The 4560-nt window shown below is 57.2% G+C and overlaps 1 protein-coding gene across 1 annotated transcript; it reads right to left on the reverse strand.

Moving 5' to 3' along the window:
- Nucleotides 1–3629: 3629 nt before the first annotated feature.
- Nucleotides 3630–4355, reverse strand: LOC119459002 (uncharacterized). Its single transcript, XM_037720853.1, has one exon. The coding sequence runs from the start codon at nucleotides 4353–4355 to the stop codon at nucleotides 3630–3632; it is 726 nt and encodes a 241-aa protein (XP_037576781.1).
- Nucleotides 4356–4560: the final 205 nt, after the last annotated feature.

The following is a 4560-nucleotide window of genomic DNA, read 5'->3' on the forward strand; positions in this document are numbered from 1 at the left end:
CTGTTCCGCAAACCGGGTGCCGCCCCGGCTTCTACCCCACGGCTGTGCTGGGCTTCGTCCCGGCTCTCATCCCACCGCTACGGTGCCGAGCTCGGGCTATAACCTAGAGCTAACGCTCCGGAACCGGGCTACGTCCCGGTGCCACCCTGAACGTCAACCGCCGCCCGTATACCCACCGCCGCCAGAGCCAAGTCCGCCGAGCCGTCACCACGAGACCGGACTCCTGTGAAGAACTGTGAGTGCTCGAGCGTGACACTGAACCAGCTTATCTGTATAGTTCATGTTCATGTCTTGTCCCACGTGCCGTTCGTGTCATAAATACGTCTCTTTGTGTCTCTGGTTGCCTTCTTGTGCGTCTGGCTAACCTGCGCCCACACTTAATCATCACAATTTTGGCGAGCTTGCCAGGATCGGCTTTAACATCTTGCCGACAGCTAGACGCACGAGGGGAGACCATGGATATTGAGAGACTGTACGCGATCGGCAAGGACATGGGCTTAGCTGGCGCCGCTCTTCGCGAATGGGTTGACGCGGAACGTGCGACAGAGAGGGACCTTCGCGCCCAAGCTCGTGACGATCAGCGCGCGAACATCGAGCTAGAAGAAAAACGGCTGCAAGCCGAGGAACGCGTGTTGCAGCTGAAGCTCAAGCTTCAAGAACAGGCAGCCAGTTCTAACGCGCTACCGGTGAGCGGCGACGCGGCTGTGCCAGCTATGATGGATGGCTGTAGTCCACATAAGTTACTGCCACCATTTAATGAAGCGCGAGATGATCTTGACGCCTATCTGCAACGTTTTGAGCGCGTCGCAGCCTCTCAAGAGTGGCCTCGAAATAAATGGGCCCTATCGCTCAGTTTGTGCCTGACAGGGGAAGCTTTGGCTGTGATTAGTCGGCTTGATTCCGCGTCCGCCTCAGACTATGACCAGCTTAAGGCTACGCTGTTGCTGCGATTCCGATATACCGCCGAAGGTTATCGTGAGAAATTTCGCCAAGCGAAACCAGAAGAGAAGGAGACGGGTCTCCAGTATGCTTCTCGTCTAGCGGGTCATTTCGACCACTGGATGGAAATGGCGAAGATCGAAAAAACTTACGACGCCCTTCGTGACCTAATAATTTCAGAACAATTTATGAAAGGATGCTCCCCTGCGTTGCGAGTATTTCTCAAAGAAAGAAGCTGCAAGAAACTTAGCACGCTCGCACAGCATGCCGATTGTTTCTTAGAGGCCCAGGATATTTCCAATCTGAGCAAGAACAATGGAGAGATAAGTCGCCAGACAGAGTCCGCTAAGAGACCACCAAGAGGCCACACTCAATGCTTCTTGTGCAACAAGACAGGACATCGGGCATCTGAGTGTTGGTCTCGGACAAGAAACAGCCCGTCAGCAACTGGCTGGTCGAGTGGCAACACCGGTCCTCCAGGCGAAACAGGAGAGACGCAAGAACGGAGGCAAGCGTCATGCATGTTGTCTACCGAAGAAACCAGGGGGACCGGGGTACCAGAACAAGGATACGTCATTTCCCAAAGCGGGGAATCCATCCCCGTCGTGAATACGATGTCGACAAGTACTTCGGCCGTGGCGGACGTCGAAACTCTGCCAGTTGCGAAAGGTTTTCTTGAAGGCAAGGCTGTAATAGTACTGCGAGATACCGGCTGCAACACGGTAGTTGTACGGGAAAGGCTTGTCCCGAAAGAGAAGTTTACGGGTACCACAAGCCAGTTGTCTTGTTGGACCGGACAGTCCTTTGCTTGCCGGAGGCAATCGTGTTCATAGACACGCCATTCTTCACGGGCACAGTGCGAGCTAAGTGCATGCAAAATCCCCTGTATGATGTGGTGCCCGGGAATGTTAAAGGTGCCCGACCTGCGGAGCAGGGGGTTTCCCTGGTGTCGCAACCACAACTGGAAACCAGGCACTTAGAAAGCGCTGTGGGAAGTCTGCCGAAACACCCCATGACTAAGGACACACATCGTTACTCGCGAGATAATGAGTATCCGCGAGTGTCCGAAGACGACCGAGAGGAATTCTCGAAGGAAGGTGCTGCAATGGCGGAGGGAATACGCTCCCCCTCCTGCCTCCCTGTGCTAAAAGCCACCGCCATGTCTGTGGACAAGGCGGCTCTCGAGAAATTACAAAGGAGTGACGCGTCTCTACGGCGTTTCTACGAAAGTGTGGGTAACGCTATGGTTGTAAATAACCGTGAAACATGCTACTTCCTATCTGATGGTATTTTATATCGGCGACACAAACTACTATCTGAGAAGGAATTAGAACAGCTGATCGTTCCCAGACCGCTTAGACCGACTGTGCTCAAGCTCGCACACGAGGGAATCCTCGCGGCGCACCAGGGGATATCTCGAACAACAGACCGCATCCTCGCTGAATTTTACTGGCCGGGAGTACAGTCTGAAACCAAGCGGTACGTGAAGTCCTGCGATGTTTGCCAGCGGACTGTACCTCGACATGTAGTCGGCCGTGCCCCACGTGGCACGATGCCAGTCATCGAAAGCACTGTTTCTTGCGTGGACAGTCACATCAACACCGTCGTAAATCGACATCGTCGGCGCCGTCGGCATCGTCGGACGAAATGCCAGCGACGTGACCTGACCACAAAACTGGCTCACTGATTTGTATCCTATCTCTCTCTGACGATTGGGCGAACTCCGCACTCAGTGTTTTGGTGTTACGTGTGGTTATTCGACGCGTCTTATCTCACCTCCGCGTCGTTCTTGAACAGGGGGGAAGTGTGGTAGGAGGACGACAATTTAAGGTTTGCGCTCGGTGTGCGGGGCCGAGAGATGAAATGCGCGGGCTTTTCCGTTCTTGTGTTCGGCGTGCGGGGCCGAAAAGCGCGGGATTTAGCGTCGCTGGTGCGCGTGGACGGCGCGCGTGCCGGGAGAGACCATCTAGAACGACGGGGCAGCCAGGCTGACAGAACGGGCAGTGCAGCGAGATGGAGCGGACCGAACGCCGGTCCACGTCCCGGCATCCCGGTCCTGCACTGTGAACTGGGCACCGCCCCGGCTTCTACCATCGACGCGGGTCCTGCGGAGCTGGGCCTCGTTCCCGCTCGCACGACCGCTGCCGTGCTGCCGGGCTCGGGCCACGACCCAGAGCCCCCTGGTCCTGTTCCATAAACCGGGCGCCGCCCCGGCTTCTACCATCGACGCGGGTCCTGCGGAGCTGGGCCTCGTCCCCGCTCGCACGACCGCTGCCGTGTTCCATGCTCGGGCTACGTCCCGGAGTCCTGGTCCTGTTCCGCAAACCGGGTGCCGCCCCGGCTTCTACCCCACGGCTGTGCTGGGCTTCGTCCCGGCTCTCATCCCACCGCTACGGTGCCGAGCTCGGGCTATAACCCAGAGCTAACGCTCCGGAACCGGGCTACGTCCCGGTGCCACCCTGAACGTCAACCGCCGCCCGTATACCCACCGCCGCCAGAGCCAAGTCCGCCGAGCCGTCACCACGAGACCGGACTCCTGTGAAGAACTGTGAGTGCTCGAGCGTGACACTGAACCAGCTTATCTGTATAGTTCATGTTCATGTCTTGTCCCACGTGCCGTTCGTGTCATAAATACGTCTCTTTGTGTCTCTGGTTGCCTTCTTGTGCGTCTGGCTAACCTGCGCCCACACTTAATCATCACACATGTGCATCCGGTGGCGCTGCAGTACACCCGTCGGAATCTCCACCAGGTAGGAACAGGGCCGTTGAGCTGGCCCCATGACGATCGCATGGGAGTTGACTTCCCGTACCCAAATCCGCTCGCCGGCCTGAAGAGGCCGCAGTGCGCGAACCGCGTGTCTTCTGTTGAAGTTGGATGCTTGGCGCTTCCGGTTGTCTTGGTCACGCTGAGTGAATGGGATCGATGGGAGCCAGTGTAGGTCCAGATGGTGGGACGTGTTTGCTATCCCGGTCTGTAGGCGCCTGCCCATGAGAAGCTGAGCAGGGCTCACTCCGTTTACCCCAGGGGCGTCCCGGTATGCCAAAAGCTCCTGGCAGGCATTATCCGACTTTCGCAACAGGCCCTTGACCGTCCTCACCATCCGTTGAACCTCCCCGTCCGAATGTGGAAAATGGGGGCTGCTAGCGACGTGGTAGAAACCGTAGGACTGGGCTAAAGCGGAGAACTCTCTTGCAGAAAACGTCGCGGGATCCCGTGGCGCGCGAAGACGCTCTTGATAGCGTTGATCACAGCCAGTGCTGTCGATCGAACGCAGGCTGATGACTTCCGGGAAGCGTGACCGGTAATCCACCAGAATGACGTAGTCCTGGCCGTTCAGATGAAAAAGATCGACGCCCAGCTCTTCCGAGGGCCGTGTTGGAGTGGTTGATGGCAGCATGGGTTCCGAGCGCTGCATCCTGGTATCGGTGCAGGTGGGGCATTTAAACACCAGAGTGTCTATCTGGTTGTTGCTGCCCGGCCACCAGACTGATTCCCGCGGCAGAGCTTTGCATTCGTTAATGCCTTCATGCACGTCATGAAGAGGCTCGAGCGTGTGGCGCTGAAGGGCGGGCGGCACGACGATGTGGGACCCCTTAAGAAGCAGTCCCTCATACACGCTT

This window comes from Dermacentor silvarum, chromosome 7 (assembly GCF_013339745.2).
Source record: "Dermacentor silvarum isolate Dsil-2018 chromosome 7, BIME_Dsil_1.4, whole genome shotgun sequence".
NCBI classification, from domain to species: Eukaryota; Metazoa; Arthropoda; class Arachnida; order Ixodida; family Ixodidae; genus Dermacentor; species Dermacentor silvarum.